General features: G+C 32.8%; 2 protein-coding genes across 3 annotated transcripts in view; one reads left to right on the forward strand and one right to left on the reverse strand.

Annotated features, from left to right (window-relative positions):
* Positions 1 to 244: 244 nt before the first annotated feature.
* Positions 245 to 22,962, reverse strand: part of LOC133184804 (mitochondrial inner membrane protease subunit 2-like) — a 30,606-nt gene continuing 7,888 nt past the window's right edge. The window contains exons 4-8 of one of the 2 annotated variants that reach the window (XM_061319882.1): positions 6,485 to 6,550; positions 5,970 to 6,017; positions 3,452 to 3,554; positions 873 to 990; positions 481 to 615 (exon numbers count right to left, since the gene is read on the reverse strand). In XM_061319882.1, the coding sequence (XP_061175866.1) occupies positions 895 to 990; positions 3,452 to 3,554; positions 5,970 to 6,017; positions 6,485 to 6,550 (313 nt within the window). In that variant the 3' untranslated portion in view covers positions 481 to 615; positions 873 to 894. Of the gene's footprint in view, positions 616 to 872; positions 991 to 3,451; positions 3,555 to 5,969; positions 6,018 to 6,484; positions 6,551 to 22,962 lie in introns of both variants that reach the window. The other variant, XM_061319881.1, reaches the window with a different exon arrangement.
* On the forward strand, positions 12,608 to 22,568 carry LOC133184797 (leucine-rich repeat neuronal protein 1-like). Its single transcript, XM_061319872.1, has 2 exons — positions 12,608 to 12,885; positions 19,710 to 22,568. The coding sequence occupies exon 2, from the start codon at positions 20,266 to 20,268 to the stop codon at positions 22,414 to 22,416; it is 2,151 nt and encodes a 716-aa protein (XP_061175856.1). The 5' UTR covers positions 12,608 to 12,885; positions 19,710 to 20,265; the 3' UTR covers positions 22,417 to 22,568.

Below are 22,962 nucleotides of genomic sequence, written 5' to 3' on the forward strand. Positions count from 1 at the left end.
CTTTACTTATATTATGATGTAACATGTTTAGTATTCTAGGGTTTGGATTGATTTAACAAACAATTGTCCATTTAAAATGATTTAAATCTATGAACCGAATGGCATGCACACACACATACACACATATATTCAGCTTTCGGCCTTAGGGTGTATGAAATAAAACCAGGGGTAAATCTCTCCCCTACATCCTTGATTGGACATGGATAACTAATACAGTGCATCAATAATTAAACAATTTCTCTAAAACATTTGAAACAATTTATTGTAATACTACAAACAATATTATAATTATTGATATATGAGGATTTTCCTATATATACATATACATGACATCCTCTTACAAAAACGTACACATTCATTTTTTTAATCTCACATAAACATGAATTTACATTACAAATGCCTTGCACACACTACAGCACAGAATTTTATCACACATGTATATTTGCAAATCACAGTTTGTTTCTTTTTTTATGTAAAATGAGGTCCTTATATATTTAGTTGCTGGCACTCTTTGATAACTCTTTCCGGGGGAGCTTCAATGGACTCCAAACGTTTCCTGCGATGGGGTGGCCACACCACGTGTGTTGCTTTGGCAGTGATAAGACCTATTGAGATCTAAAATTATGAGAAAGATGTCATTGTTAATTACTTCATAGATGAAATTACTGATTATCTTAAGAGAGCCCAATGGTCAATACTTTTAGGCCATTTAAGCTTCCTGAAAATTAAGAGTTCCTTGTGGGATTTAACATTTTTGCTTTATCAAAAATTTTAATTTTCATGAAAAACTGCTAATATTTTTCATTCTTACTGTTAAGAAACAATGAATTACTTGTACTTCATTTAAATATTTAGTATTTCACACGAGAGACCTTTCTTGACCATGGAGCCTCCTTAATTTTGTGTGGTGGATCCAAGTTTTGTCCATCTTTCCAGAGGCCAAACAATGTGTGTGGCTTTAGCAACAACATTTCCCAAGCCCACTAGATCCTGATAATGAAAGAAGGACATAACACAAGGTTAAGATAATGGACACACAGTTGATAAATTCTCACTAAATTATGTATCAGTGCACAAGCTTACATAAAATATTTTGAATAGTTAGTTTGAAACAGAGTTTAACACAAAATTGGAATAAGTGAGGTCAAGTTCAAAGGAAAGACCAAGGTAAGAAATGTTCATGAAAATGAATAGCTCCCATCAATATGTATAAGCATATGGAGTTTGATAAAACTATCTTGAATACCTGCAGTTTCTTTGAAACTGAGCTAAACACAAAATTAAGATTAGTGAGGTCAAAGTCAAAGGAAAGCACAAGGTCAAAATATATTGAAGTTGAATAGCTCTTATCAATATGTATCAGTGGATGAAGTTTGATAACAATATCTTGAATAGTTTCTTTGAAACTTACCTATATACAAACTTGAGAAAAGTGAGGTTAAGGTCAAAAGTAAAGTCAAGGTCAAAAATGTTGATGAAGTTACATGTAATTAGCTGTCTCCAATATGTATCAGCATATGAAGTTTGATAAAAATATCATGAATAGTTTTTTTTTAATCTGAGCCAAACACAAATCTTTTAAAAGGGAGGACAAGGTCAAAGGAGAGGTAAGGTCAAAAATGTTGATGCAGTTGAATAGCTCTCACCAATATGTATCAGCAAATAAGGCTTGATAAAAATATCTTGAATAGCTTCTTTGAAACTGAGCTAGAATTAAGTTTTTGAAAAGTGAGGTCAAGGTCAAAGGAAAGGTCAAGGTCAACAAATGTTGATGCACTTTAATAGCACACATCAATATGTATCAGCATATGAAGTTTGATAAAAAATATGTTGAATAGTTTCTTTGAATCTGGGCTAAATGCAAAGTGTGACAGAAAGACAGATGAAAGAACAGAAGGATGTAAGGACGGTAGACAGACATAATGTGTCTCAGCCATATTGATGGTGGGGCATAAAAATGAAATGCACTTTCTCTAAAGAGGAACACAACACAAATTGGAATATTCCCTTAGGAACATCTTGAATTCTCTTTTGAAATTGTTAAATAACAACCTGACAAAAAATTGCTAATGACAGTTTGACCAGACAATGAATAAAGTGCACAAAATATGCCCAACAGAAAAACTTCAACATTGAAGTTTCAGTTACCTACTTTTGAAATATTATACACCTCCCCTCAAGATGTTTCAACTGATAGGTTTGATGATTCTTACAGTCTCACAATGTGAAAGAAATGACCCAGATAGATGGACAAATGGCATGACAATTGAAATTGGACAAATGGTTCTAATAAATGTGGTAAACCATGATAACTTTATACATAAAGCATGTTGTACATAGACATCAACAGGTTATCCAAATGACTAAAACAAACAAAAACAAGAGATCTGAAACACTTACATGGAAATGATATTGACCTTCTGAACTTAAAATCAATTGGGATCATCTACTGATACTGACTGAGATGCATCAACCTATCAAGTATGACGTGTCTAAGCTTAAAGTTTTTGAATTTTAGGTTGCACAAATCTTGGTTGACATATTGGCCTTTAGACAGGTTTGACTCTACTTCTAAAGTATAAATTATTAGCAATAACCACATTCAACCAACCTGATAAATCTGTATACCAAATTTCATTTCAGTATGTGCAAATTCTGTAAAGAAAATGAATGGAAACTGCAAATAATTGGAATTTTTCTAAGTGCAAGGGGCATAACTGTCAAAAACTGTTCAATCGAATCCAAAACAGAACCTGACCTAGATATTCTTATGATAAATCTGTATACCAAATTTCATTTCAGTATATGCAACCTCTGCAAAGAGAATGAACGGAAACTGCAAATAATTGGATTTTTCTAAGTCCAAGGGGCACAACTCTGTCAAAAATCGTTCCATCGTACCCAAGAAAGAACTTGACATAGATATTCTTATGATAAATCAGTATACCAAATTTCATTTCAGTATGTGCAACCTCTGCAAAGAAAATAAACGGAAACTGCAAATAATTGGATTTTTCTAAGTCCAAGGGGCAACGCTCTGTCGAAATCTGCTCAATCATATCCAAAACAGAACATGACCTAGATATTCTTATGATAAATCTGTATGCCAAATTTCATTTCAGTATGTGCAACCTCTGCAAAGAAAATGAACAGAAACTGTTGGTGGACCTGAAGACAGACAGACAGACCGACCAACCGACAGACAGTAGCAAAGCAATACTGTCTTCTTCAAAGGGGGTATAATAAAAGCTGTTGTTGCATATATGTACAGTTAATTCATACATATTTAATAATGTGTAATACCTAATTTGATTTTTCAGCAGCAGGGATGTATATACATGTATGTCCCTGGCAACAGGCATTGCCAAATAAGCCTTCTCCTTTATAAATAAATACAATTACAGAATAGGCTCTTGTTTGGCTACATATGAGGCTATGTAAATGTACTTACTGGTCCAAACTTGTTGCTATCTTCACTCATTCTTGCATTATCCCCCTCCACCCAGCAGTGACCTTGAGGGACCTGTATTGTCCTTTTTGTGTAATTCAGTGTCCTAACAATATAAACAAATTGAATTATAATATCAATGTAAAGCACATCCATCTCTTAATAATAATATACTATAGTAATAGTAACAAGATAATTAGGGCCCCGCAAGGATTTGCAGGTGCCCTATAGTAATCGCTCTGTCTGTCTGTCTCTGTCTAGCTGTCCGTCCGTCTGTCTGTCCGTCTGTCATTCTTCTGTCCACAAATTTTCTGTTTTTTTTCTGATAACTTTTTTAAGGATTGACCAATTAAGTTAAAATTTGGTATGTTGGTTGAATAGGCAGTAAGACATATTTTGATGCTAAGTTTGGTTCTCTATGTCATCAGATTTGGAGCTGGGGTGGTGGGGTAGATTCAATAACTTTATATAAGAGTGAATGGGCAAAGAGAGATAACTGCTGAGAATGTTCCTATTGTAAACTATGAAAAGCTGCAATGAGTCTCTTGGGATTTATAACCTTTCCTCTTGAAGAAAATCCAAAGCATTTATCTTTATGTCACATTGAGATTAATTAACACCTCTGTCTGCAAATGAAGTTTGTTTTGAAGTTAAGGTCAATTCTGAATGATGTTTGCATTCTCTGAAATGTGGATTTAAATAATGTTCATACTTTATTTTGGTAAAATACACAATAAGTGATGATTTTATTGAATTCTAAAAACAAGATATAGATAAAGATATCTTTTTTATTATTATTTTATTTTTTTATTTTTTTTTTCTTTTTTTCTGCCTTATGAAAATTCAAGAATACTATTTATTTTAACAAGTATTCAGATAATAACCTCATTCTATCATTGCTGAAAAAGTTCTTATTGTAAACTTAGAAGAAAAGGTTGAGAGAACAGTAAAATTAATCCTCTGGGATTGATTATCTTGCTGGTTGCAGAAAATTTTAGAGGGTTATCTTTCTGTCACTTTAAGATTAATTAACACCTTTGTCTGCAACTGATATTTGTTTTGAAGCTAAGGTCAAGCCTGTGTGATATTTGCATTCACTGAAGGCTAACATTTTAGAAAACACATGCTTCATTCTTCAGTCTTTAAATATACATTTAATTGAGTTATTATAGATACATGTATGATGTTTTTTACTGCCTTACGTAAATACAAGGATACTATTTACAGGTTGCTGGATATTAAGTAGTTGCTGTTGCTTATTCTTCTTTATATATTTTTTAAATTTTTGTAATCAAGTATAATTATCATCCCCTAATCTGCACCCTTATATTTCTACCCCTCGGCAGGGCCCTTGCTGACTGGTCAGATTTCTAGTTGTATTTGTGGTACATAATGCCCTTGAGTATGGCCTAGCTTATACACTTACAATATCCATGACCTTGACATTGTTCTAATGATTTGGAATTGGTTCAAGGTCAAGATTCACCCTCAATTCATATTCTACAATCTCACAAAATACGAAGTCTTTATGATGTTTCCTTCATAAGTTACCGTATATACTCGCCTATAAGTCGGTTTTTTGGGAGTTAAACTTTGGTCCAAATTTCATTATCCGACTTATACACGAGTTATAAAAAGATTGGTATTTTAGTATGTCAGTCCCTCTAATTCAAGCTCAAAAAATACAACCGACTTATACACAGACCGACTTATAGGCGAGTATATATGGTATATAAGTTCTGTAAAGCTTTTATGAAGGAGAAGGCTAACATGGAAAACTATTAAGAGACAGGTAGGCAAAACTTCTGTCTTGGAAAAATAACTCTTAGCACATTCAGTAACAAATTTGAAAGACAACATATCCTGCATATAAGAACTTACACTTCTCTTTTGATCAAATGATTCTGATTGAGTCCTTTATTTCAGGTAAATTATCAGCTTCATATTTTACACAATGAACTTGTTTCAGGATTATAACAAAGTTTTTTTGAAATCAGACTAAAATCGTAGGAGGAGTAGCATTTTGAAAATTTTTCACAGAAATTTCTGTTTTTAGAAACTGTGGCAACATTGTTCAATGAAATCAAAAACCGATAAATAGAATTAGGTATCTTAGTATAGTCTACTTGTGTGTCAAGTAACACTGAAATCAGAACAAAAATGTGGGAGAAGTAGCATTTTGAGAGTTTTACAATGGAAATTTCTATTTTTAGTAACCATGGCAATACCATTCATTGAAATCAAAAACTGTACACAGAATTATGTATCTTAGTGTAGTCTACTAATTTGTGTGCCAAGTTGCATTGAAATTAGACCAAAACTGACAAGGCTCCCTTTGCACTGAGCATAATCTTCTCCAATTCATGAAATACAAAATCTTTAACACAAAATCTGGATTTTTTCATCAACGATTACTTTCAAATTGATCTTTACTTCATCCCAGTATGATTTTAAACAAACTTAAAGTTTCACTTTATAATTACTGATACGTTTGCATGATTATAGGGTAAATGGTACCCACCCTTCAGGATTGTCCCAACGTTTGTTGATTTTTGTGTTTTCTGGAATTCTAAAATTGAAAACCATCACAAGATTAATAATTCACTTTGGCTCTTGAAACTTCAGCTTGTACATGTATGTTTCCAATCAAAGACAATTCAATATTTCCTACTAGACAAAGGAAAGTTAACACATTTTAGGTCACAAAAGCAGGTCAAAATATGTTCATAATTAAATCTTCATTTTCTTTGTGTATATAGATAAAGTCAACATTCAAGTGGTTCACCATTACAAATGAAATACAGGTTCACTAATCAAGTTAATCTCAAAATAAAATTTAAAAAAAAACAGATTGATAAATAAAATCACTTCTTTTTACATCTTTTAACTTTAATTTCTGGGGCAAAACGGGCTGACATCACAACTAATCCTTCACATCCCATCCTTTATTACTCATTGACAATATCTATTCAATCATATCTAGTTCTTTACCCCCCATCCTATATTACTCAATGACAATATCTATTCAATACCTACTTCACAATATCTCCTTCCAAACCGACTATTCTCTTTATCAGGTACTTTTCTGGATGTCTTGGAGATCTGAAAAATAAATTTTAATTTTGAAATTTTGGAGCTGTATATCAATGTATTATGGACCATGCATTTTTATCTCCAGTGCATTTAATAACACTAGAATATCAAATACAGTTAGCTGACCTTGATAATTAAAAACACAAGTAAAGAGAAAATGTATGGCTGGACTGGGAATTGAACATAGGACTCCTGCATTTCTATACAGTCAGGTGCTCAGTAATCACTGCATGATCTATCCAGGCCAATATCTACATTCTCTACAGCCAAAAACCACTAAATTCCTAAATCCTAAGTACATGGTACTAAATTTAACAGGAAAGGAGAACATTTAAAATATGTCTGGATCAGGAATTGATCCCAGGACCCCTGAATTACTAGTCAAGTGTTCTAACCACTAAACTATGCAGGCCAATATCCATGGTCCCTACAGCTCAAACCACAATCTACTGGTACACATATATCAACAAATGTTTTGGGCTAGGTGGAAAACTGGAAGCAATTATCAAGGATCACTAATGTACATTAATTAAGTCAGATAATTTTCAGAGTTATACTTTTATAGGAATAATGAAGTAAAATAAATGTTTCTATTTATTATGAATTTTTAGGACTAATTAAGGTAGAAGAATGTTATGCTAGATTAAGTGGATTTTAAGAATCAAACAGTTTTGATTGACCAAGTGTAAATTTTAATGAGTGTTTTCATTTTCAGGTCATCTTAAATGGAACAAAAATATTACAAACACCTTTGGTTTTAGCTAAAGCAATTTTTAAATGTTTCATTATTTTAAAAATAAAATTCAACAACTGGTTTCTTGCACAGCAGGCCTCTGCTTTGTAGGCAGAGTGTGTGCAACATGTTAAAATGCTAACAAAACAATTTTAGCTCAGATGTTGAAGTGCCAAAAAGTAAACAAGAATTCAGCAAAAAATCAATCATTCAGCATCTTGATGCCATCTAGCAGTTCTGCACTTCAGATTTAAAATGAACAGATAGGACAAAAAAGCATAGCTTTATTGATTACAAACTGGAAATTGGCCTAATTCAAGATTTTGTTAACCATTAAATTTTAGAATGTAAAAGGAATGTTGATGTTCAAGAAAAATCAATATTATTATCAAAGTTTATATGCTCATTAGCTTTTCAAAATTATCTTGTATGAAAAATAGGTGACCAAACTGAAACACATATAATCATGGTATGAAAAATAGGTGACCAAACTGAAACACATATAATCATGGCCTAGCAAGTATTTAAAAGTGTAAATATGCATTGTGTCATATAGTAAAAACAGCAATCGGCAACAACTAAGAGGAAATCCTACATTATAAATACAGATTACAATGTCTTAAACTGACTATGGAATAAAATGTTGTGTTGAATGAGGAATTGCCAATCAATATAAAAATATAATATTAAAAAGTTCGGACAATTTAATTTGAAGTCATTTAACAAGTACACAATGAGTGAAACAGAATACTGGTGCTAATAATCTATGGAGAAACTTAGAAGATGAGCTGTCACAGATTTAAAATATTGAAACAAGCTTGGTGGCCGAAGACAGACAGACTGACAAACTACCTGTGGACATAGATGCAATTGGTAAACCAGTGACAAAGAAATAAGAATCAATGAATCATGCATATCCATTTTTTTTAAGTTAAAATTAACATTTTCCAAAAACAAATGCACACTTTAACCATTTACATACATGTATATGTAATAAAAATTTTTATTAATACATGTAAGAGTTTAATTGTTTTAACCAAAGCCAGAAATAAAGAGCAAAAATCCTGTAAAATCAATGTACATCCAATTGAAAAAAAAAATCTTCAGATAATGAAAATTACAATAATTAACATAGGGAAATAACAAAGACATTAGGATTGTTTCATCAGATAAAAAATGACTGCCATCTTGTGATAATTAAGCTATAAATATCAGATTTATCTTCCACACAATCACAATTATGTCACGCCAACCACTATGTGATTCATCAACACTGCACTTAGAACAACACAAACTCTGCAACTGCAACATTTGTCTCTGCATTAGGTTGTACTTGCATGTTTTTCAGAACCTTACTTTCATGTTTAACAGCAGCTAGTGCATCCAATGCTATCACAGTACATCAAGTAACCTAGCTTGAACATTGCTGATTTCAAACGTGAAGTCCTATAAGCATTGCAAATGAACTCAGCTTCTGAATTGTCAAAAACAAGTCGATCATTAAAATGAATTTAATGTATTTGTTTTCTCTAGGTACTTATTAAAAACAAAAAGATTTTTTTCTGGAACTTATTTATGCAGGTCCACAATATTGACCCTACAACATACATGCAGTTAAAAAAACATCTTAAAACTAGAAATATGTCCATAGGACATGAATGCCCCACCGAGGGTATATTAGTAATGCAACATGAAAATTTGTATTAGTGTATGAAATTTGATGAGAATATCTTGAATAGTTTCTTATCACTTCACTATATAATCAATAGAGCCCCGCCCTAACACCAGAACCCCTGACCCAGGGGCCATGGCTTTCACAATTCTGGAAGAGGCCCACCTCCTCATCATAACTATGTACTAAGTTTATCACCTTAATGCCCAGGAGCAGAGGAGAAGATTTTCAAAGAATTAATGCATTTTCACTATTTAGTCGATAGAGCCCCGCCCTAACACCAGAACCCCTGACCCTGGGACCATGAAATTCACAATTTTGGAAGAGGCACTCTTGCTCATCATAACTATGAATTTAGTTACTTTATTAAATATCCAGAAGCAGAGAAGAAGATTTTCAAAGAATTAATGCATTTTCACTATATAATCAATAGAGCCCCGCCCTAACACCAGAACCCCTGACCCTGGGGCCATGAAATTCACAATTTAGAAAAAGGCACTTTAGCTCATCATAACTATGTACTTAGTTACTTTATTTAATACGCAGGAGCAAAGAAGAAGGTTTTCAAAGAATTAATGCTTTTTCACTATATAATCTATAGTGCCCCGCCCTAACACCAGAACCCCTGACCCTGGGGCCATGAATTTCATAATTTTGAAAGAGGCACTTTAGCTCATCATAACTATGTACTTAGTTCCTTTATTTGATACCCAGGAGCAGAGAAGAAGATTTTCAAAGAATTAATGCATTTTCACTATATAATCAATAGAGCCCCGCCCTAACACCAGAAGCCCTGACCCTGGGGCCATGAATTTCACAATTTTGGAAGAGGCACTCTTGCTCATCATAACTATGTACTTAGTAACTTTATTTCATACCCAGGAGCAGAGAAGAAGATTTTCAAAGAAATAACACACTTTCACTATATGATCTATATAGCCCCACCCTGGGGCCAGATCCCCTGACCCTGGGGCCATGAATTTCACAATTTTGGTAGAGGGCTCAATGCTTATTACAATGATGCCAACAGTTTGACTGCTTGATGTCCAGGAGTAAAGAAGAAGATTTTTAAAGATTGCATTATTTTTGGTGGTTTTAGCCCCACCCCTCAGGCCCCAGGGGGGCAGGGACCATGAAATTCACAATTTTTGTTCCCCTTCATCCATTAATGCTGTATACCAAATTTGGATGTAATTGGTTCAGTGGTTCCAGAGAAGAAGCTAAAAATGTTCAAAAGTTTACGACCGACGAACGACGACGGACGAAAACGGATAGCAATAGGTCACCTGAGTTTACTCGGGTGACCTAAAAAGTTGAATATTGATGATAAATTCTCGCCAAATTATGTATAAGTGCATAAACTTACATAAATATATCTTAAATGGTTTCTTTAAAATTAAGCAAAATGCAAATCTAAGAAAAGTGAGGTCAAGGTCACAGGAAAATTCAAGGTCAAATGTTTTTGATGCAGTTGAATACTTCTCACAAATACATATCAGCATATTTAAGTTTGATAAAAATATTTTGAATGGTTTATTTAAAACTATAAAGCTAAAAACTAATTTAAAATAAATGAATTTACGGTCAAAGGAAAGGTCAAGGGCAAAAAATGTTGATGCAGTTGAAAAGGTTACATCAGTATGTATAAGCATATGAAGTTTGATAAAAATATTATGAATGTTTTGTTTAAAACTGAGTTAAGGTATTCAATGTATAACGAAGGGATTTTGAACAATTTTGAATCATTTTAAACTAGTTAAAAATGCATTGCTATATAATGATGAAAGTGAAATGAACCAAATTCACATGACGGATAACATATAAGAAGTTGGTCATTTTGCACTTTAAAGTTTTTTGAAGAGTTAACTGCCCTTGATGCAAAGAAGAAAATTTTAATTTGTCAAAATATCTGTGGAAAATGATTAATTTTATTTCATATTTTAATAAAGAGAGAGTGTATGCATATTTTCACCAAGAGCTTTTTATGAAATTCAAAATACTTTTTACAATATCTTAATAACACATCCATTGTCCATAGACTTAAATGTAAAATTCAAGGTGCAATTAGTTTGACAATAATCAAAATTTTGTAAATTTCTTTGGTGGAGTATTTTTATTTCACAACACCTTCAAAATGATACCATAATTACAAATATAGGACCTTTCATTTATTAGATACAAACTATGGTCGTTATACATTGATTAAACACAAATTGAGAAAAGTGACGTCAAGGTCAAAGGAAAGGTCAGGGTCAAAAAATATTGATGCAGTTGAATAGCTTACATCAGTTTGTATCAGCATATGAAGTTTGAAACTAATTTAAGAAAAGTGAGGTCAAGGTCAAAGAAATGGTCAAGGTCAAAAAATGTTGATGCAGTTGAATAGCTCTCATCAGTATGTATTATTAACATATGAAGTTTGATAACACTGTATTGAATGGTATCTTTAAAACTGAGCTAAACACTAATTTAAGAAAAGTGAGGTCAAGGTCAAAGGAAAGGTCAAGGTCAAGAAATATTGATGCAGATGAAAAGCTCTCATCAGTTTGTATCAGCATATGAAGTTTGATAAAAATATCTTGAATGATTTCATTAAAACTGAGCTAAACACCAATTTAAGAAAAGTGAGTTCAAGGTCAAATGAAACGTCAAGGTCAAAAAATGTTCATATTCATGGCGGGGCATAAAAATATTTAATAATATGCTTTTTGCTATATGATCAAGTTAGAGCCCCATCCTAACACCAGAAACCCCTTACCCCAAGGACCCTGAATTTTCTAATTTTGGTACAGGGGTCAATGCTTATTATAATCATGCCAACAGTTTGACTAGTAAAAGAAGACTTTTTGAGACTGCATTAATTTAATTTAGATGGTCTTGGCCCCACCCCTCAGGCACTAGAGGATCACAGACAATGATATTCATATTTTTTGTTCCAATTAATTTACCCATAGATGATATGTACCAAAATTGTTCAAAATGGTTCAGTCATATCAGAGAAGAAGCTGAAAATCTTTTAAATTAAAAGTTTACTGATGGTGAACAAGGCCTGGAAACAGATACATGTAGCAGTAGGTCACTTGAGTGACTCAGGTGACCAAAAAATTCTCTATATTTTAATTGATTCCTGACATAATGTGCCAAAATCCAACCTGAGTAATTTTCATTAGAAGTCAGCTATGAAAATAATTATATGAAACAAAGGACAATCTCTACTGGTGACTTATCTGTTGATTTTATCATTGAAAGTATAATAAGCATTGCACTATAATACTCAATCCAACTGATTCAATGGGATTTCAGTTACAGGTACACAATTACTAAAAACTTATTACTGAGAAAATTTTTGCCCTGCTGCTATTCAAACCAGTACACTGTATCATTTTATTAAGTTTTCATACCCTGTAACCTCTCAGCTGAAGATGTAGATTTACAGAATTTTCCTTCCTTTAATTAGTTTTATGATAAAGTACCTCAGGAAGGGATCAAATTTTCAAAAATCATTTGGGGGCAAGGATCCATATTTTTAACCCCCTGAGAGGCAAGGAACTAAGTTTCTGTACCTGATTTCCTCTAGGTGTGAACTTATTTAAAAGCTTTCCCCCTCACAAATGGGATCAATAAGGTTTGCCAGGTACCGTGCAGCACAGATGGGCTATTACGTGCACTCATTGTTTTAACTTCTAGTGTGGGGCTGAGATTACGTTGTGCCGTTAAATTGATTCCTATGAACATTATCTCTGCTAGCAACACGAGAATTCCTCCTAACAAACCACAATGTTTCCTCAATTCATATTTACAGATGCACAGAGTTTTGAGCCTCTTTGAACTGTGCATTTTTTTTGTGATGTGTGATTCTCTACAGGTGTTTTATAAGAGACTAAAGTTTACAGGACTGAAATAAATAGGCCATGGAAAAAATTGAGAAGACTTATATAGGTAAGAAAAATCAAACCAAACTTGATGGAAAATTCTAAATGAAAACCCTTTTTTGAAATTATTAATAATCAATGGTTTTTATGATCAACTTTTAATTATAATTGTTTGCGCTTTAAATAATTCATTATAGCATTGAAATATTTGTGTTCAAACAATAAATGAAGAAAACAACGAATTTATAGGCTTTATCAAACACTACCACCACCTCTTTTCTTATCAATTTGTTTAACACATATGATACAAATTTGGCTAAAAATAAACTCCAATATAAATCTAAACTTGATTCCATGAAATAATAACAAAGTTAAGTTTTAATTAAAAAGCATTGTTAATTGTCAAATTGATTCTGAGTAATCTCTTGTTCAGAATACTCCTCGAATTTTCTGGATTCTAATTGATTTTTTCATAATTTTATTTAGAATACAATTCCATTTTCTTTATGTAAAAGATGATAAAATATTAACAATGTTTAACTTCAGAGAATAAGGACGTATAATTCAAGAAAACGGCACTTGTTTCACTGTTGGAAGCTAAAGTGCACGTTCGCCAAATGTTTTCCCTCAACTTAAATTTGCATCATATGATTATGGCTTGTTTAAACATTCAGCAAATTAATGACCATCTGTGTTTTTAGAGAGGAAATGTTTTATTTTCATCACAGATATTGATTCTATTATTCATTAACACGAGTGTGAAATTGAATAGTACCTAGTAACAGATTTGTCCTGAGTAGTGTGGTGATAGAAAAAACAGATTTTTTAAAAAAATGTGTTGAAACTGAGCATTTCTTTTGAACCAGGTATTTAACCTAATTTCCAACTAGTGCATAAAATATTGACGTAATTCTTAACAAGTTTACAAAAGCATCTTACTTATGCATTTATTCTGTAATGAGGCTAAATAGCAAATTAAGCTGGAAGCTCTGTGGCAAAGGCAAATTCTTGCTAAATATGAAACTTTTTGTGATTTTTTTTTTTTTTTACAAAAAAAACAAAAACAAAGCTCTAGCTATTGTTGTTAATTTTCATAATACTACCGAGTAACAACTATGTAGGTACTATCATCGGTATTATCTTATAAAAGTACATGACAACTGTGTGCTGCACTGCATAAAACTAAATGAAGACTTAATTGTAACGTACATCAGCCAGAAACTGTGGTTCTTAGATTCACAGTCATGATACTATAGTATTGTTCAGTTAATCAGACATCATTATAAGCTCATGTTGAACGTAAACCTGCACTCACAGTTTACAACAGGTGGGTTTTATTATTTTTTAATCATAATGAAAGCAAATCAAGAAATTATTAAATTTAAGTATTTTTAATTGTGACTGACAAGAAAATAGGATTTAATATTTAAATTTACAACATAATGGTCTGACTGAGGACTTGAATCATGCACTTCTAATTTTGCGTAATAACTTAAAATTATTTTTTTTTTCCCTTAAAGCAATCCAAACAAAAATTCAGAAACAGGTCATTTGAGATGTGTATTGCAGATCAGAGGCAATATTGTATAAAACCAGGTCGTGTTGAAGTAATCACCACAAACACTGTCTATATTCAAACTTCTGTCAAATACTAAAGCGTCTGAAATATCAATATCAGTTATACTGTCCAATCAATAAGGAAAATCAATCAGAAAAATATTTGCTTTTGTAATCAAGGCTCTAATTGGTGTAATTAAATCTCAATATGGCACAGGACTACCTGGTTATATTTGAGAGAAAGTCAACATTTCCAGGGGCTTACCATCCATTTGGCTCCTATTTATTGGTTAAGACCCAGTGTTATGTCATACTAATATCCAGGAAAAAAAGGGCAAGGTTACCATTGTAAAACTTTATGATGATTTAAACTTCAAAGTTAATATCCATAATTGGCACCAGAATGCTGATATTAATATGACTAAATGATGTCTATTAATATGCTTAACTGTTGTGGAGATTATCCATTAGTAATGCAGGACATAAAAGATACCGTAAAATACATCTTAAATTGCTAGATGAAATGAAATGGACCCCCAAAAATTGTGTAATGGAGGGTTATTATGATAAATGCAGCAATCAATTGATTTTTTTCTTGTTACTATTTTGGATTTCTTTCAAAAAGCAGGTGGAATCTCAAATAGACAGTATGCCTCTTCCATGCCTGTTTGTTTACTCAGCCTGCAATCCGAATAATTCCAAATAAATCCATACCAGTGGAATGATTAACAAAGAAAGAAATCAACTTTACAAACAGCAAAATTAACAGCCTCCAGAGGTTGTCAATATCCAAATACCCACAGTACCGGTCACTTAGTCAGTATCATTACACGAGACCCAATATTATGGATTTCAAAGTTAGCAAATGCACAAATTCCGGCCAGAAGCATTTGGACAAAAGAAATTAATTGGGAGATCTGTCCACTAGCCAAAAGCTAAATAACTCTGTTAGTTAAGGGATTTCCTAGAGCAGATAAATTGATTTTCATACCAGTAATTAATGAGGAAGGGAGTTTATTTACATCTTTTCATGTCGGAGAATTGGTATGAAAGGAACAGATAAAAACTGATTATAGAATGCACGCACAGCAACCAAAATCAGCACAGTTTCTGCAATAAATTAACGACATGCTGCAATTATGCTAGAGCCTAGCTGATGCAAATTTCAGACAGTTGGAAATTTTTCTTTATAAATCAAGCAAAATTCAAAAGACTAAAAATTTTCACAACACACCAATCAGAATTGCTTGGCCATATGTTCAATTTTCTGTAAACTGCAGGCTGGATATATGGTACGTGTTTAACAAATTTTATACAGAAAAATTCTACCCATTTTCCTCTAACTAATTTTTTAAAATCATAAGTACCAGTACATTTATTTCCCAAATCCAACCAGTGAGTCTACTCAGAATTTATACTGCTGAAACAAGATTAATAGATATGACGCAACATTTGTCAGACGTTTCCTAATGAAACATTGACACTTATATACACAAGAGTATCTGTTTATTTGTGATCTTGAATTTACAGAGGCATATTATGATGAAAATACTGAATTTTTTTTTTTTGCTTTGTCCCTGAATATACTCCTAATTAGTAATTAATTTCTGCATTTTGCAGAAGACCTTCGTGTTGATGATCAAATTCATTAATAAGTTGGCAAGCAGATTCCAGTCTAAATATCTTGCTGAACCTTACACAAAAAAATTGCATATTTTATTTGGAAGAAAAAAAATCAAAGTATCAAAAGAGGACATTACTGTCAACATGGCTGAATGTACACCTTATGATGTTGCAGGAAAATATGATATGAATGCACCATTAACTTGCAGCAACAACCTGCCAACATCAAAAGTACACAGTTACTAGAGCGTAACAGTGGAGAAATTTACGTGAGAATTTTACTATGCAATTTTGATCATGTGTACCAAGCAGAAACTGTATCTCTTGCCTGTTATAAATATTGAATGACGGATATAATCATTTTCTGAGGCACGGCAACACAGCAAGGTCAAGTTGTTATTTATTGCAAACTGATTTTTTTTTTTTTGCCCTGTTTACTCACAGTTGCATAATAAAAGAAAAACAATCTTGAAACATATTTTAATTTTTCAGGACTGAAAACAAATTTGTGTCAATATTCACAGAATATAGTCATTCATTTCCTGGTTGAAAAATTCCGTCAGTTTGTCAAATAAGTTTTGATTTTCCAAACAGATGCTTTAATGATTTTAAACATTTCTGGATATCAATTTTTTTTAAAAAATATAAACCATGTATTGAAATAGAATTTTCTTTCTTATTTTTCTTAATGATAACTTAGAAGTATTTCAGCCAACAGATAGACATATATAAGCTTCTGGATATTTTTGAATGAGTAGAACTAATAATTGTAATGTTGCTTTGACATATAAGAAATATGGCATCAATGCTGTAAGATTTTTTCTAAAATTATAACACTAATGGAAACACACAGAAAAGCACTATAAAAATGTTTCCCAATTTAACTGTGTAAAACTACATTTTTTCCACAATATATGGGTTCACAGTAAATAGCATAATCAATGACCCTGAATATATTTACTCCTATCTCATAAAATTTTATGTCCCTAGTACAATACATCATTCAATTGTCAATGAAAAATGTGAATATTCATAGAAATAAGACCAGAGTATTTATGCTCAACATTCATTTCAATGTTCAATAATAATAAATTTTCTCAGTACAATGAATCAATGGGTTATCATAGCTATAAGGATGAAGGTGTATAATGATTGTTTAGGACCTGCACTATCTAAGAATCAGCCATCATTAAACCCAGCCTTAATCAGACATGACCATCAGATCTCTTTGTCCTCCACATCAGATAATCCTGGATAATTGAGTTAATCTCTACAAATAATTCTCTGCTTGATTTATGGGGTGGATGCTGGATTTTCAGTGAAACTGATTATACAGATAAATTTTTATTGCTAGTTCTGGATAATGTCACAATGGCTAGAGTTGTATCCCTTTAAAATTAGACAAATGGCAATGCAAGCATTGTTATAAATTATTGAGATGTCCTTTAAAAACTGTTTTTCTATCACTTTTCTTTCCAACATGTAAAATGGAGGTATCTGACTCTCTTCAAATACAACTGACAGATCAATTATACATACGAAGCATATACTTTGAAAATTCTTTATCAAGTTTAAATACGATAATCTTTTCCTTTACTTGCTACACTTTTGGGAAGCCTCCTTTATCTAAGCAAGTCCTATATGTGCTGCAGATTAATATATTTTCTACAATCAAAACTAATTAGCTTTGACAAAAATTTCACTCCTACAAAAAAAAAAAAAAACCAATCTACATTTGGCTCTATCTCACAAGATTCACATGGAAAAAAAGCAAAGATCTGGATGTATTGACCACAACAGCCAAAGGAGAATTCTGTTTCTCCTACTGCAGCATTCATGATTCGGCAAAATTACCACCATTGCTGTCAACCAAAGCGTTTTTTGCTCGGAGTTTTCAGGAAATCTTGTAACTAAATTAACACAATCGTGAGAAGCCTTATCTCTGTGTCATCGATAGAAATTCGCTATTGATCTAAGTCCATAAAAACACTATATCTCTTTATCTCCCAGAACAATTTGCTACTTTTTTTTTTTAACATGGAATGATTTTCTGGATAAAACTTGTAATAGACCCTCTGTTCTAAGGATTAATTCATGTAAGAAATCTTAAAAGAGGATGGAGTATTTTGTAATCACAGTTGTAAACATTAAGGTTTTGTGCCATAATGTTTCTCACATACTATTGATGAAGATGCAATTAAAATGTCATGATAATCCATTAATATTATAGACCAATAAAAATGAAGATAATGAACAGTAAGCAAGCACAAAAGTCCATTGGAACAATACAAATTGGGAGCAGAGCAAACAGAGACCTCTAAAAACATCAAAGGGGGATCAGGTGCCATGGAGGAATAAGCATCCATAAGGAGCCATGTGTTCCTTGTCATGATCGGGTATATGAAAAAATCTGTGGACAATTCAGAGTGAAAATGATGTCTAATAATTTGACCTATGAGAAAATGAGAAATGTTAGTCAACATTCAACTTAACGATAGATTATATTTGCTAACAAGGTCATTATATCGATCATGGAATTTGCAAAATGTTGACTTTAAATGAGATTATTGATATCCTTGTATCATCAGCTAATTTGTCATTAGCTTACCTCACTTTAGAAATGCTGAAAATAAAAATCAACTGAAGAGGAAGGTTTTGTCATAGTCTGAATATACATAAAGTTAAATTTGTGATATTTTGATTTAAGCAAGTGACAAAAAGAAACTGAATGGAAAAAAATCTTACTTGGAAGGGTCAGGTTAGCCTAAAATCCTGATCTGAACTTAATAAAGTGTACAGGATTGTCTGTCAATAATTTGTCTGCAGTTAGTCTGTCTGTAAACTCAAGAAGTGCACATTCAACCTTTCTTCTTCTTTTCATTAAAATTAGTCATCTATTGATAAATTATTATTTTTATATTGCATAATTAAGCAGCCTGTATAATATCTGGATTCAGATGTCCTAATTAAATGCACTATAAGAATAAAAGTAACTTTCTTTAGAAATGAGTATTCTTTCTTGTGTGCATGTTGGTCCCAACTACAACTTCTAAATCTGCATGTTTACAAATCAGTTTTAAACTGCTTGATGTGCTTGTAAAATAATCCTAATAATTTCCTCGTACTTTGTAAACATTACAGAGATGGAGTGATGGAGCTACAAATTAAAAAAAATACTGAAAAACATTGATTGAACTAGATTCCACCCCCTTTTGGTAATCAAAAGTTTGTCGCATAAAGCAAGCCATTCTGAACAAGCACTAGAACAATTTTACCAGAAGGTTGTTGAGAAACACTATATCCTTGTTGAAGGAGATTTGGCACATAGTTCTCCATCATTATGAAGTACAGAGAAAACTTAGGCCAATTATTGATTATGTAGAGGATAAGGGCATATATAGCCCTGTTACACTCTCCAGTTCTTTACTTAATGTTCATCACTTAAAAACACTCAAATAAACCACTCGTCAATTCTGGGACCATTTCTCAAATCATCCCTCCCTCACTCTAGAGGGGGTAAAAGGGGAAGAAAATTTACCAAGGAATATTTTATCATAAAGAACAATAATCTCTTTTGACTCTGGAAAATAATGTGCTTTTTTAATTGTGTAACCTTGGAACTTATGATTCCTATGCTACATTATTTACAAGAGGGTGAAATATTTTGGAAATCAAGTTAATGATACGTTTCTACTTTATTTTGGATTTCAGATGCGTAGAAGCTGTTGGAATCGGCAAGCACTAAAGTACCCCTTGATGTTGTTTAAAGGAACATGTTATTACATTAGCATCTCAGGGTAACAAAACATTCAAACCACTGCTGGGAGTGGGTTAAAATTACAAAGAATGTCTGCAAGACAAACGAGTCTAATATAAAATGTACAGATTTCTGTGAGCAGACGGATTGTCAACATTTCTTCAGCAGTGAAAAGCATGTTGAATGCTTTCCCAGGAATGGAATTTCTGGACAAATTATCTAATATTTAATTCTCAATGAATATTAAAAATATGCCTTCTGCTCACTTTTCCATTTCCGTAAGGATTGATTTGATTGATTCAGAACTGGCTGAAAAATGATGTTTGTGCTGCTGAAAGTGACTCTATCAGAATTATTTTGCTGTTGTTAATCATTGTCTTCCAATTAGTTTCCTGTTCTGGAATTCATTATGCCATGACAAAAATGAACCTGCACAATGTGTATATTATTTAACCGATAGAAGGATTCATATTCAATTGAACACTTAAACATGATGTTTAAAGAGGCGACATGCTGAAAGTGCGAATAGACCTGTCTGTTCAACTTTTCAGTTTTCTTGTCATGAATTTTTTGTTTTCACACATTGTTACCTTTGAGAGCGATGCAACAAGGGACAGAGATTCAAACTGGGCATCTGGATTATGTCCGGAAAATTGTACGTGTAAAATGATGGATTACCCTAAATACAAGAGCTTTTTCAATAAGACTGTAGTGTGTATTGGAGTAGAGTTTGTGAATAATGTATTTCCAGAAAATGTTCCATTAGATGTACAAATTTTGGATCTATCTCACTGTCATTTGGTACGTCTCAGCTTCAAATTACCATTGAAAAATTTGAGATTTCTGGATATTTCGTTCAACAATTTAAAAATGCTTGACAGACAGATTCACAAGCTGACGGCTCTCAGACGACTTATCATTCAGAATAATAGCATATCATATCTACAGAATGGTGCATTCAGCGGTATGATGTTCTTAGAAGTACTTGACCTTTCAAATAATCAGCTGTATTCCATTGAGCCCCATACCTTTGGTGGATTGAATTATCTGAAAAAACTCCACCTCCAGGGAAATCGCCTGCATCATTTGTCTCCTCAGTGGTTTATCAGCATGCCAAGTCTCGGCTGGCTTTTTCTGTCTAACAATTTAATTGGACGACTGAAAGCTAATGTGTTTGAAACACTTTCTGGCCTCTTTACAATGAAGCTTGATGGAAACAGGATTACGCACATCGAGTCTGGTGCATTTAACGGACTAACACACCTGCGGATTTTGGATATGACAGACAACCAACTTCAAACCATTCCAACACAGGAACTCCACGATCTTCCATTGCTTCAGTACCTTTACTTTGACAAGAACCCCATTCTACGTATTCCATATCACGCCTTTCACTCTGTGAATCTGACAATGTTAACAATGAGTTACATGCCTGAACTTAAAGTTATAGAAAAAGAGTCATTTTCAAATCTTAAACATTTGGTAACTTTACAACTTCACGATAACAGTGAACTTGTCTATATAGATCCCAAAACTTTTGTGAACTGTTCACGACTGAAAAACTTGTATCTCCATAACAACAAATTAGGAAGTGTGTCTTCCGTACTAAAAGACAGTCTACCAGCATTAAAAACACTACACCTATACAACAATGAACTAGAGTGTGACTGTAATGCAATGTGGATAAAACAGGAAAATCTAAAGGAAAAATCGAACACAACTTATAGATCTGTACTATTTGGGGACTCCATGCTTAAGTGTAGTGCACCTCCAAGTAAGAAGGGCAAACTGCTTCGAGATTTGCCTTTATCCGATCTGAATTTCACCTGTGCCCCCGTTTTAATTCCTCTTTTTAAAAACCGTTACAATCTCAGCATTGGAGAGGAGCTGCATTTGGAATGTTACACAATGGGATTACCTTTTCCCCAAATAAGTTGGCGATTACCCAACAAAACGATTCTCCGCAAAGAAAATCTACAATCAGGACGATATAAAATTCATAACAATTCCACATTTATTCTGAAATATTTATACGAAACAGACACAGGAACTTATTCCTGTCAAGCTCAGAGTGTATCTGGATTTGATGTGAAATCCACATACGTAACTGTCAACAATAAACCTGTCCGGATCTCTCCGGAGTATGTGGCTGGAAATTTTATAACAATATCATGGAACGGAACTCGGAATCAATGGTCTATGACAGGTTATGAAATCCATTATAGGCAGTCTGACAGATCTGACAAATTCCAAATCATTCCATTAGATAGAAGGCTTCGACAGTTTCGCTACACATTTACGAATCTGACCCCTTTAACAACGTACATGTTCTGCATTGTGTATGTGTTTGAAACAGAACTATATACTGTTCACTGTACAAACATAACCACAAATGATCTCGATTTAAATGAGATCGGAATAACGCACATAAATTCTAAAATGGTTGTAGGTGTTGTGACGTCGATCTTCATGTTGTTGATTCTGGGATGTTGTGTTTTTGTGATACGTCGCGTCGGTAAGAGGAAGGACTACCTTGAACCACTGTATAGTAACGACACAGAGAGTCTTATGGATGTAATTCCCTTAGAATCAATGTATCAAGGGCAGACAACTTCGGCAGCATGCTCTTCCCGCACATCGCTGATTCAGTCACAGGATTAACTTCCAACAGGTGCTATGGCAACAATGGCAAATTATTGATTGTCAAATTCAAAAAAATTATAAAAATATACAAGGATTTACAATGACATTGTTAGTGTTTTACTAAAAATGAAAATCAAAGTATTATAAAAATGTGTGTTCAAGTGCATATGTAAGGGCATTTTTTTTTTAAATAAACAAAAACCTTTACAATAAAAATGTAATCTATACTTTGTTTCTCCTCAATCTAAGGTACAAGAGGTGAGTAAGCATTCAAAGCCACAAATTGAAAGGTTCCAATACATTCGATAAAAATTATTACTGTTATGTATGCAACAAACTTTGAATATTTTATATAAAATTCTCGTGAGCCTAGAGATAACTGTCCCCATCTCTCTGTCTGTCCAGTTTTCAACACTTTTAATCGACATGATAATTTGGGTACCATTTTACCCACAGGTTTCATATTATTTAAACTATGTAGCAGGGCTGGCCAGGGATAATATATTGAAATATTGATAATATCAATTAATTCTGATGATGATAGTATGATGACGGTATGCATTT

This window comes from Saccostrea echinata, unplaced genomic scaffold (genome assembly GCF_033153115.1).
Source record: "Saccostrea echinata isolate AGI-Se365-2 ecotype Australia unplaced genomic scaffold, CSIRO_AGI_Sech_v1 ptg000011l, whole genome shotgun sequence".
Lineage (NCBI taxonomy): Eukaryota > Metazoa > Mollusca > Bivalvia > Ostreida > Ostreidae > Saccostrea > Saccostrea echinata.